At 34.4% G+C, this 27,218-nt stretch overlaps 1 protein-coding gene across 1 annotated transcript; it reads right to left on the reverse strand.

Moving 5' to 3' along the window:
• Positions 1-1,026: 1,026 nt before the first annotated feature.
• Positions 1,027-26,904, reverse strand: LOC141848368 (fumarate hydratase 1, mitochondrial-like). Its single transcript, XM_074736393.1, has 10 exons — positions 26,840-26,904; positions 24,954-25,035; positions 22,016-22,110; positions 21,861-21,927; positions 21,682-21,732; positions 6,141-6,236; positions 5,844-5,942; positions 5,721-5,750; positions 5,563-5,628; positions 1,027-1,474 (listed from the first exon to the last, which is right to left on the reverse strand). Exons 1-10 carry the CDS (start codon positions 26,902-26,904, stop codon positions 1,388-1,390), a joined length of 738 nt encoding a protein of 245 aa, XP_074592494.1. The 3' UTR covers positions 1,027-1,387.
• Between the last annotated feature and the right edge of the window lie 314 nt (positions 26,905-27,218).

The raw sequence follows: 27,218 nt of genomic DNA on the forward strand, positions 1-27,218 counted from the left end.
TATATAATATAAAAAGTTTTAAAAGTCTAATAACTTAATAAGTTTTAAAAGTTTTAAAAGCATTATTTGATCACTTTCAATGAACAATAAAAATAAATAAATAATAATAATATAAAAATTAAATTTATATAGATTGGTCGACTTTATTTGATATTTTTTTTAACAGCTTGATATTGAGTCATCTTCTCTTAAGAATTGAGCATTTTACTAAGGGTCCCTGGGACATAATTGAGTTAGTTAAGTAGATTTATAGAAGAAGACAAGGATTCGAATCTCGACGAAGCCAAACAAAATCCTCCTCCATCGTGATCAATTACAATTTCTTGATTTACCTCCTCATACATAATTGTGAAACCGACCGTGTAGAATCGTTGAGGTAATGAATTTCACCTTTTGCATAAGAGAAAAGAACATTTTCCTAGAGATGTCTTCCAAGTTGACTTTGGTTACGAATGACTTTACCCTTCGTTTCCATTTCCCCTAAAATAATGAAGTGGACAAACTTCTATAACGGTGCCTAAATAAAAAGTGCATATCGTGTATTGTTCCTTGATCACATTAACAAATAAAAAGCCCCTGGCATGGTACAGCAGCGGTAAAGTATTTAATAGATCAATCAAGCACTCACGATTCGAATTCCTACTACGGCACACTATAAAATATTTTTCTCTAACGAGACGAAAAATCTAAGACATTCAAAAGGATGCAAGTTTTAATTGAGTGACCTAACACAAGAAGCAAAATTTAAATTTAGTTTGTATGACAACGGCATTGAACTTTGACCGAGAATCTCAAAAGATTTGGATGTGATATCTATATCATAGAACAATCAAGGGAATTCAACTGTTAACCAAGAGACTAGACACAAAACAGCATCTCAAAAGAGTTGGATGTAATTTCCATTTCATAGATCAACTCAAGGGAATTCTGACTTTTAACCGAGACGAGTCACAAAAATGCTTCTCAAAATATTTGACCAAGGGAATTCAACTTTTAACCGAGATGAGTTGCAAAAAAAGGACATGGAAAGAAAGATGCATCCATTCAGTGATGTTTTGTTGATAAGAAACAGTACTCTTTAATACGTGTGAATCATACAGAGTGCTGAAATTTATTTCTCCTAAGCCCTGCAAATCGAAAGAATCTCCCTCGTGTTGGCGCAACAAACCAACAGTATAAAATTATTTCTGGCATAAAAAAACAATTATGTAACTCAACACAATCTGACCTTTAAAGTCAGAACACCAGTTAGCGATCAGAGAGATACAACTCCATAGAATAAAAAATTTCAATTGTTTGTTTACCATTAGTGCATCTTGCCAGCAAAGCCAGGTAGGAATGGTGCTCCCTACACGATAATGGAATGGATAGCAAAGATTATAAGTAGTTAATCAGAGGGTCCAAGCATCTTCTCAGGCACCACCAGTGCATCGAACTCTTCTTCGGTGAGTACATTAAGGCTCAGGGCAGCTTCCTGCAACAAAGGTAACGACAGTTTGAGAATAAGAAATAGAAAAGAAACTGGTCGGCAAATTAATATAAAAGCACGCATTAGCATACTTATCTTTTTTTACAAAAAGAAAACACTCAAGATGGAAATAACATCTCTTTATTGATTCCGTAATCAAACAATAGAAGAATTCTACCTTTAAGAATAGTTCAGTAACACTAAGAAAGAAATATATAACCTCTGCAGCTGATCAAGTGGTAGCTACATTACTCAAACTCAAATCCTTGTACTCAACAAGTATAAATAACAAAGTTTACAGGTATAGATAACAGATGTCTAACATGGTTGTGTAAGTGATAGATATAACAAAGTTTAAGGCGCATTTATAAGGCGCATAATCATTGATGTTATGCTTGCTGTTGTTATTAAGTGAAGTAACTATCGTAAAACTTGAAACTCAATAACAAGCCCATCGGTTTTTAAATACCAAGGCAGATCAATAATGCAAGCAGAGTATTCTTAGTACAGATGTCAAAGCAATTTTACTTGACAGGAGGAAATAAATGATCTTAACAGGAATTGCAGCTGTGGCAGCCAAAGTAAACAAGTTCATTTGCAATATTATTCTCACTCTGTAAATTTGCCAACAACATTAACAGAGTAACATGACATGTAATAGATATTAAAAGGTGCAATCTTACTTTTACCAGAAAAAAATAAAGCTTCTTAAGAACTATTATTGCTTGTAGAAGTAGAGTTGTAGAAAAACAAACTGCTCCACCAAACACACCATTTTAACTTCCTCAAAAAATTACCAATAAAGTAGCTGTGAGATACTGAACGCAAACTTGCAGAATAGGTATCACCAAGAAATCTTACATCATTAACCCTTTGTCATTCAAGAGAACCATCATCCACAGGCATCAAACAATCAAACAAATTAACTATTTGAACACCTTGTTAATCTTTGACTGATGATGAGTCAATGGATAATTCAGAAGCTATTTAATGGTTACTATATTTGTACAACACCCACTACTTCTAGAAGCTTTTGTGCAATGATATATGCTTTGAAATGGACAGCAGTAAGAACAAGATTTACAAGAAGCTGATAAGCATCTGGACACTTTAGCCAATAGATGGAAACTTCTACAAGAGTAATTCCATTCAAGTGTCCTGGCTGTGTGTCGCCATTACTGGACAGGCACTCACTTTGAGAACTATAAAAGTGGGGTCAAGGCTACATGGAAAGAGACATGGAAAAGTATTGACAACCTGGTAGAATGTACCACAGAACTTTTGGCAATAATTAATCACCACTTGGAAATAATAATCACAACATTGTACTAGTTCATCCACTTGACTCCATTTCAGCCCAATTTGTGAAAAAAAAAAACCACATCCTCCCAAAGTTAAGCTCCACACCCAATCTGGTCAAATGAATTGCTTACACTTCAATCAAACTCAACCCAGTTCAAGAAAAACCTAGACAACTCGTTCAAATGAAACCTAATACTCAACTCAACTCAACCCAACTCTTATCAACCTGATCTCCTCTAGCAACCCTCTCCAACAGAAGTCCAAGATAAACTCTGTAGCACCAGACTTAACTTTTGTATCTGTTATAGTTTTGAATTTTAACCTAACGATTGGCACAATCTATGCATGGAGATAATACAAAGAGAAAAGGCACATCAAGAAATCACTCAGGAAGAAAATGTTCAAAGCTCCAACCAAGCAGGGAGGGCCAAATCTAGAGTTTTCCCCAAGGTTTAAAATGTCAAGCCATGAGTTTCAATTTTCAATATTTGAATGAATGAGATTGTTTTGATACCATGGTGCTCTGACATACGATATTGATAGCGAATTGCAAAGGAAAGAGGAAGGATAGGAAGAAGAAAAGAAGAGAACGCCAACTACATACCTAAGTTTCATGCTGTGTTTCCTCTAAAATGAAACAGTTTTGAAATTGTGTTGTGTTACATGAATACAAGCTAAAAATTTAACAAATATTATTTCAATTTATCTTAGCGTGTATTTGTAGTATGCGAAGGGGTGCCAAATGCCATGACACGATACTCATCGACATGATTGACATAATGACCCAAGATTGATTACTTATGTTAAGCAGTATTGAATTTTAGTAATTTATTTGAATATACATTTCAATCATGCTACCCAACACAGTATGAATTTCAAACAATGATTTCTCCTATACTGATTAAAAAAGAAAAACAGTATCGGAGACACAAATTCAGAAGTCCTGTTGAACTTAATAACAGTGAACAAGAAAAGATGGAAAGTTATGAATGCAAATTTGAGAATTTAAACAATTCCCAAGGATGAGGGAGAAGGTTGTTCCAAAATTAGGAATTAGGTGGACTAAAGGGGCACGAATGTGGAGAAGAGAAGAGACAAGACAACCATAAGTGAAGTGCTTGGAAGTTATATATCATGTATAAGAAAAATTAGTTATGAAGAATTTTCAAAACACTATCATGAACAATTATGGTGGGAGCATAGACAGTTTAAAATATGATAATGCTTTCAATTCCAAATGTCCTTGTATAAAATTTTAAATGCCCAAATATGTCAAATGTTCCAACAACGTTGTGAGAGTTAACAAACCACTGGTTTGCTAAGTCTCTAGAGGAGAAATTGCTAGCCTAAGGGAATTCACTTGCAGTGTTAAAACTTATTACCTTGGTAATAACCAAGAGTATAGTGGTTTGATAACATTAAAGCAAGAAGGTGATGAGCCTCTTTCAGAATTTCAAAAGTAATTCATCAAGGTGGCTAGACAGTTTTTATACCTCAAATTTGACTATTGTGATAACTGATAACTGCCTTCAAGTTTGCCTTAAAATCATCCTGCTTCTCGCATACTTTATATGAGAAGCTCATAAAGCAGTACGCTGACATGTTAAGAAAGTTAGATATGCTACTACAGACAATGTGATGCAAGCTAAGGCTGCAGAGGTGAACCAAATGGTTGACGAGGAAAGGAGGTTTTGACAGAAGAGAAGCATCTGAGGCTGCCTATCTGTAATGAGAAGGCCCAAAGGAATAGCTCCAAATGCCACCACAATCTCAGGAACTTAAAAGGAAATCGATGATCACAATCTGTTATTATTTGAGCCACAACCAATTCGATTTGCATTCTAAAAGGATAAGAGAAAGTATTTCTGATATCAGTAAAAACATAGCATGGCACAGACACAATTGAGTTCATTTCAAGTTCCAAATTGAGGAACTAATCAGAGAAGAGCATTCCCAAAGAGGAATGATCGACTGAATAAGAAACAGGTTTGCCAATTTAGAAGCATATGAACCAGATAATTATAGGATCAGTGCCAAGAGGTGAAAACAATACTAAGCCAAAGTCATATGCACATAAAAAAGCCTTCTTCTTTAGCTTTACATGTAGATCTCGTGTACAGTTACCATTTGGTTTTCCAAAGGATTGGAAAGAGGGGATCAATACAGGTCAGGATGGCTTGGTGATCAGAGTCCAAAATTGCAGTATCTAGTTACAAGGTGTTGGTAGGTACAGTTACTTCACCTGATGTATTATATACTATGACATATTTTAAAATATATATTATATTTGAAGTAATTTAGATGATGAAAGTACTCTATTACAAGTTTTACTAGGAATGACACAAGGACCATGGGACATGGTATAAGTACCCTTGAGCCACACCAGAATGAATGCATATGGTTAGTTGGGCGTCTGAGTAACAGATAAGATGCACATCACTAGAAATTAAATAAAAATATGCCTAGAAAAGTATATGAGATTTGTAAAATAAAGATTCTATTATGGTGCTGCTTTCAAGTTGTATTACTGTGCTGCTAGTGTAATCAAATAAGTGCCTGATAGAACAGAGTTCTTTCAAATTGTCTTACAGCGCTCCTTTCAAGTTGTATTATTGTGCTAGTAGTATAATCAAATAAGTTATTAGCTCTATCAAGTACTAAGTAACTCGAGTATAAGTTAATGAGAACAAAGATGCTGAATTTTCATAATCAGCCCTTTGTATAATAAAAACTAAAACTTTCTCATAATTATCTTGATGGACTAAATTTGGAATTTTCAAATTATCATTTACCTTCAAAGTTGTCCCTTCCTTGTGAGCTTTCTTGGCAACAGCAGCAGCCTTATCATAGCCAATTTTCTGAAATATGAAAGATTGAAGGTAAGAAGTTTGTCAAGCTAGCAAGGCAGCAACTAAGCTGCAATGTGGAGCACAGTCTGCAGTACACTTACAGGGTTTAAAGATGTAACCAGCATCAGCGACTGAGAATCACACAAAGAGACTGAAAATTGTCATTTTGAAAAGTAGCATGAAATGGAAATGCATAATGTGATGATTCAGTATTGAAAGATAACCTCATGCAACAGCTTTGAAATTCTCTGACGGTTAGCTTGAATTCCTCTCACACAATTCTTTTCAAAGGATGCAGAAGCATCTCCGAGTAACCTAAGAGACTATTGAAAATAAAGTATGTATTAGAGTAGCATTCTTCTTTGGAAGAAAAAGAAATTATTTCTGTGACTCCAGTAGTACTTTCTTTAATTCTCTCTCTGATAGGTGATACTACTCAACTAAATAAAAGATAATATGCATTTACTGGCATCATTAATGCACATCATAGAAAATTAGGGATAAGGTAAAGCTAAGCATACTCGAAGAAGACCACTAGCAATCATTGGCTTGAAAACGTTGAGCTCAAAATGGCCATTTGATCCACCAATAGTTATAGCTACATGATTTCCCATCACCTGGCAAAAGAATATAGAAAAACTTTGGCTACTACTTTCTACAAATATCAGAAAACTTCATCAATACCATAGACCACTTTCAGAGATCAAAACATAGACAGCCAAGGATTGAATAATCACAACAGTGAGAAACAGTGCCATCATTGATGTTTGAAAACAATGTAAACATTCTTAAGGAAATTCTTCAAAAATGTTATTGCCAAATTTTTATCATACCAACATGAAGAATTGGATTAAAACAAGGATGCCTATTGAAAACCCAACCAATGCTTGCTGCTCTATTGCATGAAGTTATGGGTTAGAAATGTGTTTGCCTGATTTTTTTGAACAACAGATAAGAATCATCATCTACAAAAAAGTTATCTATGACTTATGAAATAAATCAAGTTGATTATCACTAACAAAAAAGCAGATTATAACTTCTAAAGGAGTATTTGTTTTTTTCTAAGAAATATGTAAGCATCCATGTCCTCTCATGACACTCAACTTAACTGTTAACTCCTTGCTAGCAGCCTTTGGTAACTGCTTTCTATGGGTCTCCCTTGAGCGATAAAACTTTAAATCATACCAATGCAAGAAACATGAAAAACCATATCGCATGCTCCACTTCTCTCTTCAATTTCTCCAGAAAGCTTCAGAAACTAGTGGCATACTTAATTAGCAAGTTATTAAGACACCTGATGAATTTGTTATGTGTCAGCACTAATTAATTTAATAATTTTGAATCTAAGATCAACAGGTAAGGTTCAAGGGAATTGAATAGCTAGAATCGTCAATTTAAAGAGGTAAAGTTACTGGCAATAGAGTGGTGGAAGGCATAAAACAGGGAAGGAATTTAGCTGATTTTATATCTATAGTAGTTGTCAAAGGTATGATTAGATTTTGGATTAAGTAATTAATATATCATGTAATATCCCATTTTATAAATACGCATTCAACTAATGAGATTTTTGTCTCTAAATCATCCTACATGGCTTGTTAAATGTAGTGAATTACAAAGTCATAAAAATATTTATTGAGCATGGACATGAGTGAAACAGAATGTGCTGTCAACATCTCATTAAGAGAAGATGTCAGACTAACAAATTAGTTTAACTTGAATTTAACAAATTATAGATTATAGGCCAAATTTGCAGTATATTCTAAACTTATGCACAAGAAAATTGTTATAACTAATATTGAGAGAGAAAGATTGTTACAGCTGATAACTGAGGTTATATTTGTAACAAAAATTTTATAGTGTAGGATATATTAGTTGGTCAACCCTTTAATTGTTGAGAATATGAAGAATGGAATTGTTCTATTTGATTTCCATTAATCACCTATTTTTCTGTTTTAATAGCATTATTACACTTGTCTATTTCATTGAGTGTGAATGATCATATGGCATTCTTTTTACAATAGGAAGACATTGCTTTGGTCAATAAGACTTGTGAAGGAGTAAATACTAAGTTTGAATCTTGGCAAGAAACGTTAGAAGTAAAAGATTTTAAAATTAATAGAGTAACAGTGAAATACATGAAATTTAAGTTTATTAATATTAGACATAGCAAAACAATTATTAAGATAAGATATGGCGAGTTACCTGTGAGCTTTAAATCTCTAGGATCATTTTTGTAAAATGATGGAGGTGTTGATGGATATGTTTTATATAGAATACAAACAAGATAGTTAAAATAAAGGATGGCATCAAGTATTCTTTGTAATCGTAAGGTATTTCTAAAGTTTAAAAGAAAATTCTACAAATGGACAATTAAACTTGTTATGTTATATAGAGCTGAATATTGGACTATGAAGTGAACACACAAGCAAAAGATGAGAGTTGCAAAGATGAAAATGTTATAGTAGATGTGCAAAGCACACGAAGATATAAAAGATAAAAAATGAGAACATTAAAGTCAGAATTGCATCTATTGAAGGAAAACTTCGAGAGATGCATTTACAATGATATATAAACATACTTAGGTATCCAATAAATGGCCCAATTAGGCGATATAAGAACACAACAATTACGCACATTAATATAAAAAGGAATCCAACAAAGACTTTATTGGCAATGTTAAAATAGGATAATATTCATTTTAAAATAAATAAGCAGATTTGGGATATAAGTTCAATGGCGTAAAAGAATGCATATAGCCAACCTTTAATAGAATAAAACCTTAATTATTGTTGTTGTATCAGTCATGGTAGGACACTTGAGCACATAATGTGTCCATGAACATTTAGACGTAAACATTTCTTTTAGAGAACTGAACTTCATTTAGGGTGTGCGGGGTTGCTTTCTAAAAAAATGCATGTGTCAAAAAGCACTCTTATGGTTCAACAATGGTATCCGATAAAGATATGCTCAAAGTCTTAAAGTGCTTTCCCCCCATAATTTACCTTGCCATATCCATTTTTCTCATGTAGATGATAGGGTGCACTTGAAGCAACTTTAGCAAAATTATTATATAACTAAACAATGTTATTGTCAAATATTAATTTTAAACAATCATTTTAATGGTAAAAAAGGAATTTGTAGAAATTATTTTAATGTATATTTTTTAAAAATTAACTGATGCTCTAGTAAACTCCGCCAATATCGAATAATCTCCGTCATGGCTAGCTCTAAGCTAAAGGGTTGTATTAAGTTGTCGGTCATCGAAAAACATAGAGAAATATTATGTATAGATTCATCAAACTATAATGTTGATGTTAGGTTGTTCCCTAAAAGGAACGAATTGCAAAATTTGACTACAACATCTCAACAAGGACCGCTTCTTGAGAATTTGAATATTAAATATGTAAGAATTCTCACACCCTAAGTTCAATAAGAACAGGTATTATATGAATATTAATTCTTTTAGATTTGGAACATAAAATATAAGAATACTCGTTGGCAAAGCAATGGAAGTATTAACTACAATGCTTAAAAGAAGAACTAATATTTTGACTTACATAAGACAAAATGAGTAAGGGAGAAGGCAAAGATAATAAAGAACTTAGATTTTAAATTATGATACAAAGAAAAAAATAAAATGAGAAATCCAATAGATATTATTGCACATAATTCGTAACGGATGAATTACTAATAGTAGTCAGAAAGAGAAAGAGGAAGCTCTCAAGATAGTCATAGTAAAAAAACTATTAATGTAACATATATGCACCTTGAGCAAAATTAGATGAAGATATCAAAGATCAATTTTAGGAAGACCTAAATAAGGTAGTACAAAAAATTCCAACAAATTAAATGAATCTAATAAGAGATCTAAATAGGCATATAGGAGTAATAAATGAGGAATATAATAGAGTGCGTAAAAGCTATGATTTTCGAACAAGAAATAAAGAGAAAAAAAAACTATATTGGATTTTGCAATAACATATGAACTTATAATAGCTAATACGTTTTCAAGAAGAAAAAGAAAGACCTAGTTACATTCACGGAAAATAGGTACATATGTATAAAAACTGATTTGAGAGGTAAGGGCTCCCAAACCGAATGTCAAACATACAATGTATCAAGGAGTTACCACCACAACAAGTTGAGGTTAACTCCACACTCTTCTCACCATCATGCAATCACATGAATACATGCAATCACAAAAATACAAATCACTTATCCACCCTACAAGCACTATCACACGAACCTAAGTCCACATGCTACACTTACCCCTGGTCAAAACAGCAACCATAGCAATCAGCAGTCAGCAACTTCAACCAACAGTGTCGTCCAGCAGCTCAGTCCAGCGAAATCAGCAATGCCATCCAGTAGCTCAGCTAGCAGTCGACTGACTTTGCCTTAGTCAATCGACTGATTTTGCCTCAGTCGACTGATGTGAAGCTCCAGTCGAGTTTAAAAACCTTCTGTTTACCATCAGTCGACCAGCCTTCAAGGTCAGCAGTGCCATCCAGGAGCTCAGCTAGCAGTCGACTGATTTTGCCTTAGTCAGTCGACAGATTTTGCCTTAGTCAGTCGACTGATGTGAAGCTCTAGTCGAGTCTAAAAATCTTCTATTTATCGTCAGTCGACTGGCCTTCAAGGTCAGTCGACTGATCTCCAGAAACGACTCGACTGGAGTTAAATCCAGTCGACTGACGAAGCGTATCAGACGAAATATTTCCGTGCCAGTCGATTGAACTTCAAGGTCAGTCGACTGGACTTCAGTGCCGTGCTCATGCCTCCACAGCATCCAGCATCTTCCTCAACCCGGCTTGAGGTCCACAAATCCATAAAGTCATCCATGATCGGAGAGGTCTACAAACCTGTGGACATGAATTTGCACCTTCCTAAATGATCCCTCAATGCTAGAAGGCACCCCTTCGAACTTGCACTTGTTCCGGGTTGCCTATACATGGTATATAACACTTGAGATGCCAAGGAATCTTGCTTTGACTTTGTTTCCAGCTCCCTTATATCTCCTTCTTACTCCATTCAGCAGCTCCTCAATATTTTTGAACCGAAAGTTGATGCCAAATCATTGCTTTTTCCCCATAGCACACAAGCAAAGGAACATTTGAAGAAAAGATGATCCATTGTTTCCTCCTCTTGACTACATACCGGGCATACCTTGTTCGACTCATATGACATTCGATCCGCCGTGCGAAGCTTTCTTTGTGTTAGAAGCCACATGGTGAACCGATGCTTTGGCATAATCTCCGATCTCTAAAGTGTTGGCACCCATGTAGGTTTTTGATTGGTACCTTGAAAGAACTCATACGCTTTTGCTACCCCTTTCTTTTCCATGATAAACCAATCCATCAACTTCATGTTTGCTTCGCCCGCTCCTCCCGTGTGTTGCTTGATTTTCTCCTTAATTTCCACCAACCTTTTGATCAAAGGGTAGTCCGTGGCCTTTGCTTCCCATGTCCAAAAATCAGTCCCCTTTACATAATGATGATGAACTCATTTTATCCATAGCGTATCCGCTCTTGATTGTATCTCCCATAAGACTTTGGTGAGCAATGCTTCATTCCACACAAGTAGGTTCCGAAGACCATAGCCACCATTCTCCTTTGGCAAACAAATTGTGTCCCAAGCTATAGGAGGATACTTTGAGTCTCATACAAATAATCTACATATAGCTTTAATCTTGTCAATTACTCCTCCCGGCATTGATAGCATTGAAAGCCAATAGCATTCCATTCCTTGAAGGACCGTTTTGACAAGCTCTAGCCTTCCCGCATAAGATAAAGATTGTTTTGGACAGCAACTCATCCTCCTTGTGATCGCATTCAATAGAGGCCCATAATTTGCAACTCGTAGTTTTTCCGCCGCTAAAGAGATACCCAAGTATCTAAAGGGAAACACCCCCTCTTGAAAGCCCAAAATCCTTAACAATTCGGCTTTTGCACTTGCATCAACCCCCGCCATATAGAGCTGTGATTTTAGTGGATTTGTCCTCAAATCGGCCTCATTCCCAAACCTCTCCAATCAATCCACTAGTAGCCTTAAGGAAGATTCATCCGCTCTTGCAAACAACATTAGATCATCCGCATATATAGATGCGTGATGCCCACCTCTTTACACCTTGGATGAAAATGGAATGAAGGCTTCACCGAGATGTCCTTGATCCTTCTTGATAGCACCTCTACACATAGACCAAAGAGAAGTGGAGAAAGTGAATCACCTTGTCTTAAACCCCTCCTACCACCAAAGAAACGATAAACACCTCCATTTAGGGATATAGAATATGTCGTTGTAGTCACACATTGCTTGATCCAATCACGATATTGTTGAGGAAAACCGAATCCCATAAGTGCCTCCGTTAGAAAGTCCCAATTTAGCATGTCAAAAGCCTTCTTCAAGTCCACCTTAGCCGTACACCTCGGGGAAATCCTTTTGCGAGCATATCTCCTTAGAAGGTCTTGTGTAAGGTAAATGTTATCCCCAATGCTCCACTCTTGGACAAAAGCCGCTTGAGCCGGATCAATCAAGAAACCCATCACCGTAGATAGCCGTCTTGCCAATATTTTAGCAATAACTTTGTAGAAGACATTGCAGCATGAGATAGGCCGGTAGTCCGACACACCCTCTGCATGATCACTTTTTGACATAAGGTATATTAGAGAATGATTCCATTGTTTCAAGAGGTTACCTATCCCAAAGAATTCTTGAATTGCGGCAACAAAATCCGCTCCCACAATATCCCAAGATGAAGTGAAAAACTTGGCGCCGTAGCCATTCGGTCCCGGGGCTTTTTCACTCCCAATATCGTACAAAGCTGTCTTGATCTCCTCCACCCCAACCGGATGTATAAAGCTGTTCCTTTGGGCATTATTGAGTTTCCTTCCCGAGAGGGCAGCACCATCTAGAGGAGAGCATGCTTCCGGTTGGCCAAGAATACCATGGAAGTGGTCTAAGAATTCCTCCGCAACTTCTTTGATGCTTGTTGTTCTTTCTCCATTTCTCTTTGTAAGCATAATGATCGCATTCCTTTTGTTGTTCCTCTTGACTACATCATGGAAAAACTTTGTACATCTATCCGAACTCCTCAAATATGTGTTCTTCGCCCGTTGTTGATAAAACATCTTTTCCGCCTCCGAGAATAAGATTGCACGCTTCTTTACCTCTCCATAATTTGCGGGTGTGGTGTCACCCGATAATATATACCTTTGCACCTCTTCTAACTCCATATTTGCCCTCTTTGCTTTCTCCGAAATATGACCAAACTCCTTCTTGTTCAGCTCCCTCAAACTAGCCTTCAATCTAAACAATTTGGTCTTTAACCGATATTGTGCATTGCCTTGGACCGGTGCCTCCCATGATTGTTCCACCACCCTCTTATAATCTTGATGTAAAGTCCACATGTTTAAGAACTTAAATGGCCTTGTTGCTGCCCTCTCCTTTGCTAGAATGTGAACCATGGCACAAGAGTGGTCCGATAAGCATCCCGGGGCCAAAAATTCCGCATAAGCATCAAACTCCTCCAAGAGTCAAGCCGAATTCACCATTACTCTATCCAATTTGCAAGTCACATCACCTTTAGACCAAGTGAATTGACAACCAACGGATCGTGTCCACCATTCCCACATGCAAGAGTGAATCCTTGGAGGTCCCTCATCTCATAATTTGTAGATTGCCTCCTTGTCTCTCATGTAGACAATATCGAATTGAAGTCCCCCATGATCATCCAAGGTCCAAGAATGCCTCCACCAGTGGCCTTCTACAAGTCACCGAGTGAAGTCCATATATAAGCATCAACATCTAACCTCCGATGTATTAATAACCTCCAGCACCAGTGTGCATAATTTTGGTATTTCTAACCATGATCGCATTTTGCTTATTTGGGATGCACAGCGGGCTGATGTGGAGGTTATTAATACTCAATTCATTCCATATGTTAGATGTCGGATTTCTAGTCGGGGTTTCTATGCTACTTTTATATATGGACTTCATCAGTAGAAGACCTGGGAGAATCTAGACCAAGTGATGATTGGGGGACTTCAATTCGATATTGGCTATTCATGAGAGACAAGGAGGCAATCCAGCTACAAATTAAGACCTCCACTCATGCATGTGGAATGGTGGACTTACGATCCGTTGGTTGTCAATTCACTTGGTCTAAAGGTGATGTGACTTGCACTCGGCTTGGCTCTTGGAGGAGTTTGATGCTTATGCAAGCAAAGGAAAGGGCAGCAACAAGGCCATTTAAGTTCTTAAACATGTGGACTTTACATCAATATTATAAGAGGTGGTGCAATAATCATGGGAGGCACCGGTGAATGAAGGCTAGTTTGAGGGAGCTGAACAAGGAGTTTGGTCATATTTCGGAGAAAGCAAAGAGGGCAAATATGGAGTTAGAAGAGGTGCAAAGGTATATATTATCGGGAGGAAAAGATGTTTTATCAACAACGGGCGAAGAACACATATTTGAGGAGTTCGGATAGATGTACAAAGTTTTTCCATGATGTAGTCAAGAGGAACAACAAAAGGAATCCATTATGCTTACAAAGAGAAATGGAGAAAGAACAACAAGCATCATCTCATAATTTGTAGCCGGATTGCCTCGGTGATGGGTTTCTTACACAAGACCTTCTAAGGAGATATGCTCGCAAAAGGATTTCCCCGAGGTGTCTAAGGTCATGAATAGACAATATCGTGATTGGATCAAATGTGAAGTCCCCCATGATCATCCAAGGTCCAAGAATGCCTCCACCAAGGTCCTAATGTTGTGAGATTCTCTTAGGCCATAGTGAGGGCCTTCTAAGGATTTTGGGCAAGATACACCGGAGTGAAGTCTCTATTGGATGCGATCACAAGGAGAATGAGTTGTTGTCCAAAACAATCTTTATCTTATGCGGGAAGGCTAGAGCTTGTCAAAACGGTCCTTCAAGGAATGAAATGTTATTGGCTTTCAATGCTATCAATGCCGGGAGGAGTAATTGACAAGATTAAAGCGACTCAAAGTATCCTCCTATAGCTTCAATTTGTTTGCCAAGGAGAATGGTGGCTATGGTCTTCGGAACCTACTTGTGTGGAATGAAGCATTGCTCACCAAAGTCTTATGGGAGATACAATCAAGAGCGGATACGCTATGGATGTTCATCATCATTATGTAAAGGGGGATGATTTTTGGACATGGGAAGCAAAGGCCACGGACTCCCCTTTGATCAAAAGGTTGGTGGAAATTAAGGAGAAAATCAAGCAAAACACAGGAAGAGCGGGCGAAGCAAACATGAAGTTGATAGATTGGTTTGTCATGGAAAAGAAAGGGGTAGCAAAAGCGTATGAGTTCTTTCAAGGTACCAACCAAAAAAAAACCTACATGGGTGCCAACACTTTGGAGATCGGAGATTATGCCAAAGCACCGGTTCACCATGTGGCTTCTCTCACTAACACACCGGAGCACCAAGAGCACTCGACAAATTAGTCGCAAATTGCCTTATGGTAAAAAAAAAAGACATTTAAAAAATTTATAAAGATTATGAAGTTATCCTTGAAAAAAACTTATCCGTCCGACATAGGTTTGTGGTGTATATGTGCCTCAAGCACAATATTAGTAAAGGGAAAACATGCAAAACTCCTAGGATCAAGTGGTGAAAGTCAAAAAGCATAGGAAGCAAAGAATCTTCAAGGAGAAAATAGGAGCACAAGTATTATGAAAAATACATGGTCATTTAAATACAACATAGGATAAGATAACATCAAATTTAAAAACGACAACCAAGAGCGTCTCAATGAGTCAAAAAGGATAGAGACTACCAAATAAAGAATTTGTGATGGAATGAGAAAATACAAGAGAATGACTTAAGAATTTACTTGTAAAAACGAAGAAAACTTTTAAAAGTAAAGTACGTAGTTCTAAGAAAGAGGTCAAAAAAAGCAACAAGCGAAGGAAAGAATGAAACTTTTGAACGCTTGTATCAACAGGTTGATACAAAAGAAGGAGAAAGGAACATCCATAGAATAACCAAAGTAAGAGAAAGCAAAATAAAGAATCTTATTCAAATAAAATGCATTAAAGATGACCAATAGGGTACTAGTGAAGAATGAGAAATAAAAAAAAATGATAGAAGAGGTATTTTCATCAACTTTTTAATAAACGTTTAAGTAACCAACTTAATTTAAACAGGTTAGAGGAGTATATAAATTTAAACTTTTATCAGAGAATTTAAATTCTAAAAGTAAAACAAGCATTAAATGGGATGCAAAATAGAAAAGTAGTTGGACGATATTCAAATAAAAGTATGGAAGTATCTAAGAAAATAAGATATTGAATAGCTTACGAAGGTTTTCAACCTGATATTGAAAACAAAGAAAATGTCTAATTGGTAAAGAGTAAGTACTCTAGTCCCCTGTATAAAAATAAAGGAGATGTAAATTTGTGCGAATTATAATGGCATTAAGTTAATTAGTCATACCATGAAATTTTAGAAAAGAGTGACTAAAAAAAATTAAGGAGACTAAGGTGATCGAAAATCAATTTGAATTCATGCCTAAAAAATCGATGATAAGAGCTATACATTTTCTCATACAATTGATTAAAAAATATTAGAAAAAGAAACAAGACTTGCATATAATACACAATGACCTAGAAAAATCTTATGATAGACTTTCGAGGAAAATTATATGAAGAATTCTAAAAAAGAAAAATTTTAATGTAGCTTATACTGAATCAATTAAGGATGTATATAAAGATTTGATAATAAGAGTGAAGACTTTAAGAGAATTAAATAAAGTGTTTCCTATAAAGGTAGATTTACATCAAGAACCAACTAGAAGTCCATATCTAATTATACTAATTATGGATAAATCACTAGACCAAGACACGTTATCATAATGCATAGTCTTTGCAAATGCCATTATTTTAGTCGATGAGACACATAAAAAATAAATGTTAAGCTCGAATCTTAGCGAGTAGTAAAAGGTTTAAGCTTAATACAGTAAGGACAAAATAAATAAAATTTAAACTCAGTAGTAATAGGCGTAACAAGGCAATTGTTAAAATGGGAAATGACAAGTTATCTGCAACTAACAGCTTTAAATATCTAGGATTATTTTTACAAAAAGATAAAGGAGTTGATAGAGATGTTTTATATAGAATATAAGCATAATGATTAAAATAAAGGAAGTGTCAAGTGTTCTTTAGGATCAAAAGGTACCTCTAAAGTTTAAAGTGATGTTTTACAAAAATGACGACTAGACCTGCCATGCTATATAATGTGGATCAAGCACAAAAATAGAAGAATAAAGTCGCAAAGATGAGAATTATAAGTGAATGTGCAAGCATATGAGGATAGATAGGATAAAAATGAGAACATAAGAGAGAATGTCAAGATTACACTCATTAAGGGAAAATTCAAGAAAGCACATTTAAGATTATATGGGTATGTACTTAGACAACAATAAATAACTTAATTAAGTAATGCAAGACCATAATAAATACACACATTAATTGAGAAAGAAAAAGATTAAAGAAAACTTAATTAGCAATAATAAAATTCCTTTAAATATCGGTAAATTCCCAAAGAGCGCACATAAAATTTTAGAATTCCCAAAAGGCATACTAAGTTTTCATTATTCACAAAAGACACTTAATTATGATTTTACCCCTCTGCATGCATGCAACCTCTCTTCTCTTTCCTCTCTCCTTTACATGTATGCAACTTCTCTTTCCTCTCTTCTCTTTTCTCTTAAATTAAATTAAACTAATTTAAACTTTAATAAATAATCCTCTAAATTTATTTATTTATAATTTTAATTTTAAAACTTTAATAAAAAGATTTAAAAATATAAAAAGAAGGTTAATAAAATATGAAAAATATATTTTCTATTTTTAATATCTTTAATTTTTTTAATCTCTAATTATAAAAGAATAAAATTAAAATTAATAACAAGAGTTTATTTTATTAATAAAAATAAAAAATCACTTTGGTGCTGGTTTTAAACCAGCACCACAACTTAAATACAACATCGTTGTGGTGTTGGTTTCTAAAGATCGGCACCACAATGGTATTGGTATTCAGAAATTAGCACCATAGTATTCTAAAAGTTCAAATCATTTTAGCACTATTGAGAGGGTCTTAAAATAGGAAGAGGACTTATTTGGACTCAGGTTCACCTAATAAATCCACAATAGTTGAAATGAGCCCGATCGGAGCTATCTAGGTCCTAACTGGGTTTTGACCAAAACCCATTGATAGTAGACAACATGGATTTCTGAAATTTTGTAACGAGATGGAAGTGTAGAGTGTGGAGTGTGTAGAAGGTAGATATTGAGAAATTCTTATCTGAGTCTCCTACAAGAAGTGTCAATTAGCACAAAGTCTGAAACTTTCTAAACCTTTTGAGCAATGATCGGAATCCTTTACGATGATAATAAAAGGCGCCCTTAGACTTCTGGGCACTACAGAAACCTACAAGAGTTGAATGGTTCCAATCAAAACTCTCTAGATCCATCACTAGATTTTGATGGAAACTCATTTGATGAACCTAGGATATTTAGATTTTTGAAATTTTGCTATGAGATGAGAAAGGTTAGTGTGTAGAAGGTATATATGATGTCAAATCATGATCCTAATATACATAGGCGAATTTATGATTGTGTGCCAACTAACACAGACTGGTGCTAGTTTTTAAAAATTAGTACCAAAGTGGTGCTGATCTCAAAAACCAACACTACAGTCTGTGCTAGTTGGCACACGATCATAACTTCGCCTGACATAATTTCAGAAATCCAAATACCCATCAATGAGTTTCGATCAAGGATTGAAATTTCGAGGCATATCGGGTGATACAGCCGAAAAATTTCATTTCCGCTGAGGCACCGGACCCCGGCACAGGAATTTCGACCAGGGACGCCTCCGGAGCCGTCGCTCGGGCCACGCGTACCGGTCGCACGCGCCGCGATTTTTCTTTTTTGGTTTTTAAAACTTAGAATTTAATTAGATTTTAATAATCAATTCTTAGCTATAATTCAAAATAATTTAAATAGACTTTATTAAAACCTATAAAATTATTTAAAAATTTTATTTTTTATTTTTAAATATTTAGATTAAATTTTTTATTTTAATTAATATATTTTATATTTTAAAAATATAAAACTACAGGAAGAGGTACGATACGGTACCAAAACTGTATCATTCCAATCGAGACCGAAACTTCAGCACGGCTCAATATTTTAAACCTTAGTTTCAATCAAAATCCATTGATGGACCTAAAGAGCTCTGATCGAATTCATTCCAACTCTTGTAGATTTCTGCAGTGTCTGGGAGAAACACGAGGTTCCCTTGGTTATCATTATAAAGGATTTCTAACATTGCTTAAATGATTTAGAAAGTTTCAAACTTTGTACCAATGGCACGGGCCTATAACTTCGTGTAGGAGACTCCAGAATCAGGATTTATAACCACATCTATCTTTTACACACTCCACACTTCCATCTCATTATAAAATTTCATAAATCCAAATCATCTAGGTCCATCAATAGATTTTGGTCAAAACTCATTGATGAAAGAGAACTCTAATCGGGTTCATTCCAACTCATGTAGGTTACTACAGTGCCTAGGAGTCCAAATGTGCTCTCCATTATCATCATAAAGGATTTCCAACATTGCTCAAAAGATTTAAAAGTTTCAAAGTTTGTGCAAATTAACACGGACTTATAACTTTGTGTAGGAAATTCAAGATCAGAATTTCTCATTATATCTACCTTCTATACATTCCACACTTTCCATCTCATTGTAAATTTCAAAAATTCAAATCATCCCTCAATCGATAGATTTCGATCAAAACTCAATAATAGACCTAAAGAGCTCTGATAGGACTCATTCCAACTCTGGTGGATTTATTAGGTAAACCTAAGTCCAAATAAATCCTCTTTTACTATTTTAAAGTCCTACTCAAAATGATTTGAACTTTTAGAACACTATGGTGTTGATTTCTGAAGACCAACAACATTGTGGTGTTGATCTTAGAAATCAAACACCACAACGATGTTGTATTTAAACTATGGTGTGTTTTTAACCAGCACTAAAGTGATTTTTTCTGATTTTTATTAATAAAATCAACTCTCATTATTATTTTTATTTTTATTCTTTTATAATTAGTTATTAAAAAAATAAAGATATTAAAAATAGAAAAGATATTTTTAATGTTTTATTAACATTATTTTTATATTTTAAATTTTTTATTAAAGTTTTAAAATTAAAAATAAATAAAGTTAGAGGATTATTTTTTAAAATTTAAAGTATTTAAATTAATTTAATTTAATTTAAGAGGAAAGAGAAGTTGCATGCATGCAAAGGTGAGAGGAAAGAAAAAAGGTTGCATGCATGCAGATGGATAAAATTGTAATTAAGTGGGCCTTTTGGGAATAATGAAAACTTAGTACGCCTTTTGGGAATTATGAAACTTCATATGCATCCTTTAGGAATTTGCCATTTAAATATATAAGGAAAGAAAATGAAAAAAATATAGTAGGAGATCGAGCCTAATGGCAAAGAAGGATTCATATAGCTAACATCACTTAATTGGGATAAAGATTTAGTTGTTATTATTGTTGTATTTTATGTTTTAGTAAAATAATATTGGATCTAATTCATTATCATGTTCATATATTTCATAAAAATAAAAAATAAAATAAGATGTGGACGTAATCAATTTAATATCACATTATATTTTAAACTAGTTATTGTCATAATTTTTTGTAATAGTTAGTGGGCTTTCGATTATGCTTTTACCAATCAATATATAAATGCCTCCTCAAGAAATACTAAGATGCAAATTACTAGAAATTATTTTCACATAATGCAGGTGGCTTCGAATTACATATTCTAATTATATTTTGAAATGCAAGTGTAATGTCAACCCCTCGGTAGAACAGATTAGGATTGTAAATGAATCGAACGTTCGTGAATAAACTTGGTATTCGGTTTGGCAAAATTTTGTTTAAGTTTGTTCAACACACGTAAGATCAATTAAATAAACACACTTAACAACAAGTTAAACTAAACAAACAAGCTTGAACACATGTGTTCAGTTCGTTAACATTCGTGAACAACGTTCGTGAATAATGTTCATGAATAATGTTCATGAACAATATTCGTGAACAATATTCTTGAACCATGCTCATCAATAAAACTCTTATCAACTTGCTAAATAAACAAAGGAACTTTCAAAATAAACAAATAATTTTTTATTATCAAATACAATAACCAACCAAACAAACTTAAAATGTAAAAGTTTCAAATAATCAAACAAGTTTGAATTGAGAGCTCAATAATATCTAAACGAATCAAGCTGAAGCTCATATAAAAATCAAGTCAGGCTTGAACAATCATTTCAATGGCTTGGTTCATTTTAGATTCGGCTTGTCTTGGTTACCTTATCAAACAAGTTTGAACACTACAAAGCTTAGCTTGGCTTAACTCGTTTATAGGCCTAGAAGAGACTACATTCCTATCCTTTTGCTTAGTTTGTATTGCCTGTTATCATTTATTGCTACTCTACTAGTTCTAAGAAGTCAAAACATAATTAACTCATATTTGAAAGTGGTTTGAGGTACGATTGTCAATACATAGCTAGTTTTGTATAGTTTTAGAACCTTTATTTCTAGTTTTTGGTTTATTTATCCCCTGAAAGTGGAAAACTTTTTCAGTCCTCATTCAGCAACGGAAAAGATTTTTCTTCCAATTCCAAATTATGAACTCTCAGAACAAGCTTAGTCATGGTGCTATGCAATAGGACTATCGGATGGTTTTTCTGTAGCTGCTGCCCCATACTTCACATCTCATGGAGATTGAAAGGTTATGTATATAGAACAAGACAATATAAATATTAATTTTTATTAGTCATTGTCTGTACCAGTTTATTTTATAACAGTCTAATTTCCTAGAGGTTGAAGTTCCTGTTACATGATGGAAGAATGTTGTGATCAATTTTTTGCAAAGCAATAACAAACAAAAATCCTATTGCAGATTACTAGATTTGTATGGAACAAGGAAAAAACTTGAAATAAATTACCTGAGCACAAACCATTGTGAGAGCTTCACATTGAGTAGGATTGACTTTTCCCTGCAATGGAAAAAGGTAGGGATTGAGATGTCGGTGAAAAGACTGACAGAATGCAACATGGTTATGAGCTAGCAGTTACAAGCAATTGCAATAAAACTTTAAAAAGTATATGAAGGAAAGAGAAATACAGGCATTATACTGCTGCCTGGTTCATTTTCAGGTAGGATCAGCTCACCAAGTCCACAACGTGGACCACTGAAACATGTTCAACAAAAAGTGATCATAAAGCCAAATTGCATGTTTTTTAATATCGAAAGCAATACCATAGTGCCAGTCAAAATACCTTCCTAGAAGTCGTATGTCATTTGCTATCTTCATAAGAGAAGCTGAAATTGTGTTTAAGGCTCCGCTGGTCTCAATAAAAGCATCATGTGCAGCCTGCTTGCAGCACAAACCACTATTAAGAGGACTGATAAGGCCTCCACAATAAAAGAAGATATAACAAGCAACAAAAGAACTTGAGAAAGTGGACTCGCTAATAATGCAATAATTCACAAATTTTCAGTTTTTTTCATATTTAATGCACCAAAAAATAGTAAATCAAATACAATAAGAGATAAAGCTAAGTTATAACATAGCCAACTAGCTGTAACTTGTAATTTTATAGGAACCTCTGAAGATTGCAAAATTGACATCCTTGGGGAAAAAACATGTAAACTGAAATCCAACTGAAGATCGCATCAAAGGAGCAAGGTTCAAGATGGGACCAGATTCACATTTCTAATACTGTTGACTTTTAATATGACTTTCATAAAGAGACCTGCTTTACAATTGGGTTCAGTTCAGCTTGGTCAAATTTAGTCATATAAGGTTAGAAATAGCCAACCTATATAGATAGTAGGCAGTGATGTATCAATGGCTTAAGATGTTTTCCCCCCTAAAGGATAAAGCATACTGTTCTTTAATTTCTTATAATTGCATTGACAAAAGACTATTTATATATAGGAAATGAATTTTTTTTATTATTTACTGGCTGATTCTTACATCAAAATGTAAAAGAGAAATTTTGAAGGCACGTCAAGTGTCAACTGATTGTGGAGCCCTATTGACCCAGCAGGTTTTCTTCTATGGAAATTGAAGGACCTAGCAGAGGCTTGATTATTGGATAAATTCACGTGTGAAGGTTCCATCATCTATAAATGGACTTTCAGATTTTGCGGTTGCCAGTGTTCCAAATATCACATCACAATTGGATGTAAGGATGTTGACCTTAAGATACAAGGACATAGCCTACTCAAAAAGTACAACAAAGATTTAAATCTCAAGCCACGCCACCTGGCATGGTTGAGATTTATTGTTTCGTGATGGGAACACTACAAATTTGGGTGGCACAACAAATCAGTATTGCAACACCCGTGCTACCACAAAGCCTATATTATCAAATGAGAGTTTTATGTCTTGTTCGATACTCGTTAATTCTCATATTAATGGAGTGGTGCATACTGGAGCTGAAAACATACATAAGCTGTCTTGAGGAATTGAGCTACGTGGTGTCGGCTGCTCGCATTGGGAGGTGTAGAGTGGATGAGGAATGGTGATAGAGCTTTGGGGAGAAGACTGTTTATAGTTCGTGATTCTATTGCTTGAACCACTCATGTGATCCCTTGCCCACTGAACAACCAGCACTTGCTCCTAGGCTATCACCTCAACTCACTCCTTACCCACAACTTCCTTTGCTCCGATGACGCCACTCTTGTTGCTCGCCTCAATCCAACCTCATTATCAAGGTTTCAAGAGTCTCAGGGTAGAGACTCTTGAGTATTTACTATAATCAATTAATATAATCATTCATTAAATTGATTATAATTGATAAATATAATTATTAATTGAATTAATTGATTATAGTTGATTCATTTAATAGGTTATAATCAATTAAATAATTAACTGGTTTAATTTAGTATAATTTGATTAAAATTATAATTAAATTAATCTGATTTAATTAGTAAAATTTCCGTTAGCTTAAGTGTATGTGATTAATTATTAATTTTAACTAATGTTTATACAATTAAAAAAAGGACAGTCTGGTGCACAAAGCTCCCACCAATGTGAGATCTCAGAGAAGGATCGGATCACATTGGGTCTATTGTATGCAATCTTATCTTGTATTTTATAAGAGACTGTTTCTGTTACTCGAACTTGTGACTTCAAAAATCACATGACAGCAACTTTATCATTGCACCAAGGCTTTCCTTCAACTAATGTTTATACAATTAATTGATTAAAATTGATTAGTTGATAAAAACTAATTTCGATCATTAATCCATTAGATATATATATATATATATATAATAAATATAAAAATAAGTCATTCAAAATTTAATAGTCCTAAAGATCATAAATATATTTCACAAAATATTCATATTTCTAAAGATCAAAAACAGATTTTAAAATATTGATATTTAAATCAGATATTTTAAAACTTCAAAACAGATTGATATTCTAAAACAGATTATAATACAACAATAAGAATTGACATTTACAAATTTACAAATTTGATAATTTTAGGTAATTTTGAAAAAGATTCTTTAATTAATTTTAATAAATCTCAATATCATACTAGCATGGCATGGTACAATACCGAAGCTGTCGTGTTTCAATCAAAACCAAAACTCTAATTTAAACCTTGAAGTACAATCTATGTTAGGTATGGTTTGAAATCTCATATTGTGTCAGGCGAAACGGTCATAACTATTGGTCCTATAAATCACCAAAACTCGATACCACTCTGCACCTTTTAAAATCTTGATCTGTGATGTAGTTTCGATCTTGATTGGAAGAATTTTGTTCCAATATCATGTCCACTCTCTGATGCATGGTGTCGATGATAGATTGAAAGTTGCAGGAGGAAGGAAATGAAGAAAAGGAAGAAAACATTGTCTATGCTGAGTGGTATCAAGTTTCAATAATTTATCAAAATGATATGTTTCGACTATTTCGCCTCGCATGGTACAAGATTTAAAATCATGCATGGCATACACAATATCGTCGTCCTATGCTTCATTTCCTTTCTTCAACTTCAATCCATTATCAACACGATACCAAAATAGTATCGTTCCAGTCAAAGACAAGGCTCGAAATTTTGAACCTTGATGTTTAGACTACATTAGCATTATTAAACAAGAAACATGAGCCAAAAAAGGTACAGCAAGCAAAAAATATAAAGTAGGTCCAGAATCAATTTGCACCAGACGGCTAAGAAAAAACATCGAGTGAAAACTGACCAATGCTTCAAACTTATTCTCTGCAGTGACAAATGGTAGATTAGTCTCGTCAGCTACAGCCGTTGCAATTTTCACGTCAAACCTGGAGTAATATGCAAGACAAATAATGTTTACATATCTGGAGTATTATGTTTATGCACAGAAAAATTCATCATACTAGATATGGAAATTAATGTAAAAAAATCATCAAAAGTCCATCACTGGAACTAGCAAGTGAAGATCAAACAGACAACCCAGGATAGATCAAACTATAGGACAGAAAAGTGTTCATTAGCTTTGATATAAACTCAGCAAATGGTCAAGATATGGATCCCTGCTTTCATGGTTCACAAATACCATGCAGAATGCTACCTTCCACTGTAGAGCTTAACTAAAGTTAAGACAGTTAATCATGATGGTCTATCATATAACAGTGAAGCACTTCCCAAGTTACTCTCATTTAGGCTAGCTATGTAGTTGAAAGCCGCATTATGGAGCTTAAGGATCAGAACTCCACATTAACTATAAAGCACGTTCAGTATGTGAACCACAATTAAAAAGACAATAAAAAAGATGAAATGTGATTTTGTTTCTATTTTAATCATGTGAGTTGAAGATGATGAAGAACCTCAAGTTAACAAATAGACATCAACAGTTTAAGTAAATAATAACTGTGGAAAACCAATCAAGGTAGATTTATTGCAGATTTACTGCAGATCTGATTTGATTACAGATTTAATTTGATATTGTATAATTAGGGATTTGATTTGATTTGATAATAGCTGTAATTAATTAGGAGATATTATATAATTTTAATTCCTTAAATAGGAATATGTAACTTGTATATAAAAGCGGCAATATTGAAACAAAGACAAGATTTTCTGGAAAACTTCATGGTATCATAGCAGCCCTCCTACTGTTGCTCAGCCATCTCTAGGGTTTCGGTCTTCATCAGCCATCGAGGACTCCGATCTTCGAGGGCGATAACTTTTGGCCAAAATGTCTTTTCCACCTCTGTCTACTTATTAACACTGTAACCAATCATGTCAAACTCCGAGCACATTTGCATATTCATTTGCACAACATTATTGTACTTTTTTTTCCCCTTTTGGCAATTCAACTAAACTCTAGATATTATTCATCTTTAAGGCATGCATGTCATGAAGGTTAGCATTTCTCCATTCAGGAATATTGAGTACTTCTTGAACAAGCTTGGGAATTACTACACGGGATAATCTCGATGTAAAGTCATGAAATGAGGAAAATAAGTTAGAATAAGAGACAAAGTTAGAAATGATATATTGAGTATAGGATGTCACACCCTTTCTAATTGCTATTGGTATATTAAGATCAAGAATAGTACTTGACTAAGGATGACTGTTATAAGGATTCACATTATCTTTAGTTGTCTAATGCTTTTCCTATCTTGAATTGACTTGTAAATTTTACTGTACGGTTAATTCTCCTCATATTTCCAATACTAGGGCATGTTTTATGAGCTTGAAATTAAAATAGAAATTACTAGAGTAGTGCAACGAAATAAATATGAGTAGTTAACTCAAGCATGCAATGAAGTTGATAACAATATCTTTTGTCTAAGCATGCAAAATGTTCACACAAATAATAAAGGCGTACAACTTAAACAAATTGATTCTTATTTTGATTAATTCATTTTTAGAAAAATTCTAGAGGTGGAGAAACGATACAAAGAATCTAAAAATTAAACACACAACTATATATAATTCTACAACAATAACAAAATCATAAAGTTATGCTAGTATTGCCTGTTTAGGAAGATGAGGTACAGTGTTGCAGCAAGTTACTAAAATTGCATCCAAAGACCAAAGCAATTAAGAGCACGAGTAGACTTGTAGTGAGTCAAAAGAATTGAATTATGAAGAATTTACCTCGAGACTCCTTTTATAGTCCTTTTTTGGATGTTAACATGGCACTTCCCGATTGACTGGACCATCCTCGATCGCTTGGGAGACTGCAACGTGGTTGCAACATTTGCGGTTCCAGTTGAATGGACTCTCTATCTTTGACCTACTTTCTTGAATTGATGGATCTCATCTCTACTGATCACCTGGAAGCATCTCCAACAATCGAAGATTATTTCTAGTCAGTCACCCGGACTCCCTTCTAGTCATCTATAACCGTTGAACCTTACTTCCTACACTTGATATTCATAATCAGTATGATATAAAGTTTAACTTCACTCATGCGTACCTTGATTAGATGTTTAGCTCCCAACTAATCCATCTAGTGTGATTTGTCATGTTCAGC

Source organism: Curcuma longa, chromosome 17, assembly GCF_044706935.1.
Source record: "Curcuma longa cultivar G26 ecotype Majalengka, Jawa Barat chromosome 17, ITB_CL_G26_1.1, whole genome shotgun sequence".
Taxonomy (NCBI): Eukaryota; Viridiplantae; Streptophyta; class Magnoliopsida; order Zingiberales; family Zingiberaceae; genus Curcuma; species Curcuma longa.